General features: G+C 55.8%; 1 protein-coding gene across 1 annotated transcript; it reads left to right on the forward strand.

The window, feature by feature from the left end:
- Position 1: 1 nt before the first annotated feature.
- Positions 2-892, forward strand: LOC108446222 (POU domain, class 2, transcription factor 2-like; the record flags this gene model as incomplete). Its single annotated transcript, XM_017732181.1, has 2 exons — positions 2-115; positions 443-892. Coding segments are annotated over 2 exons (357 nt in total), but the record flags the coding sequence as incomplete, so codon positions are not given.
- Positions 893-898: the final 6 nt, after the last annotated feature.

Below are 898 nucleotides of genomic sequence, written 5' to 3' on the forward strand. Positions count from 1 at the left end.
AAACGGCCCCGCGCCCCCCCGGGGCCCCCCCCCGGAGGAGCCGAGCGACCTCGAGGAGCTGGAGCAGTTCGCCCGCACCTTCAAACAGAGGCGGATCAAGCTGGGCTTCACCCAGGTGCGATTTGGGGTTTTTGGGGGGTTTTTGGGTTTTTTTGGATTTTTTGGGATTTTTTGGGGATTTTTTGGGTTTTTTTTTGGGATTTTAGGGGGGTTTTAGGAGGGATTTGGGGGGATTTGCAGTTTTTTGGGGGTCCCAGGTGGGATTTAAGGAGTTCGGGGGAGGATTTGGGGGAGATTTAGGAGGGTTTGGGTATAGGGGATTTGGGGTTTTTTTTGGGGTCAGGTTTTTCGGGGCAGATCTGGGATTTTTTTGGGGAGACTCTCGGGACTCTTGGGCTCCCCTGGGAGGTTTTGGGGTCCCCTTGACCCCCCGATCCTATAGGGGGACGTGGGGCTGGCCATGGGGAAGCTCTACGGGAACGACTTCAGCCAGACGACGATCTCGCGCTTCGAGGCGCTGAACCTGAGCTTCAAGAACATGTGCAAGCTGAAACCGCTGCTGGAGACCTGGCTGCGGGACGCAGGTGGGACCGACGGGCCCTACAGATCCCCTCTGCGCCCTATAGATCCTATAGGTACCCCGGGGATGCCCTGCAGGTCAACAGCGATCCATAGGGGTCAGTAGGGGTCGGTAGGGATCGATAGGGATCGATAGGGGTCAATAGGGATCAGAAGGGTTCCATAGGGGTCAGTAGGGGTCAGTAGGGATCAATAGGGATCAATAGGGGTCCATAGGGGTCAATAGGGATCGATAGGGATCAATAGGGATCAATAGAGATCAATGGGGATCGATAAGGGTCAATGGGGATCGATAGGGGTCAATAGGGATCAATAGGGA

Source organism: Corvus brachyrhynchos, unplaced genomic scaffold, assembly GCF_000691975.1.
Source record: "Corvus brachyrhynchos isolate BGI_N302 unplaced genomic scaffold, ASM69197v1 scaffold5104, whole genome shotgun sequence".
NCBI lineage: Eukaryota > Metazoa > Chordata > Aves > Passeriformes > Corvidae > Corvus > Corvus brachyrhynchos.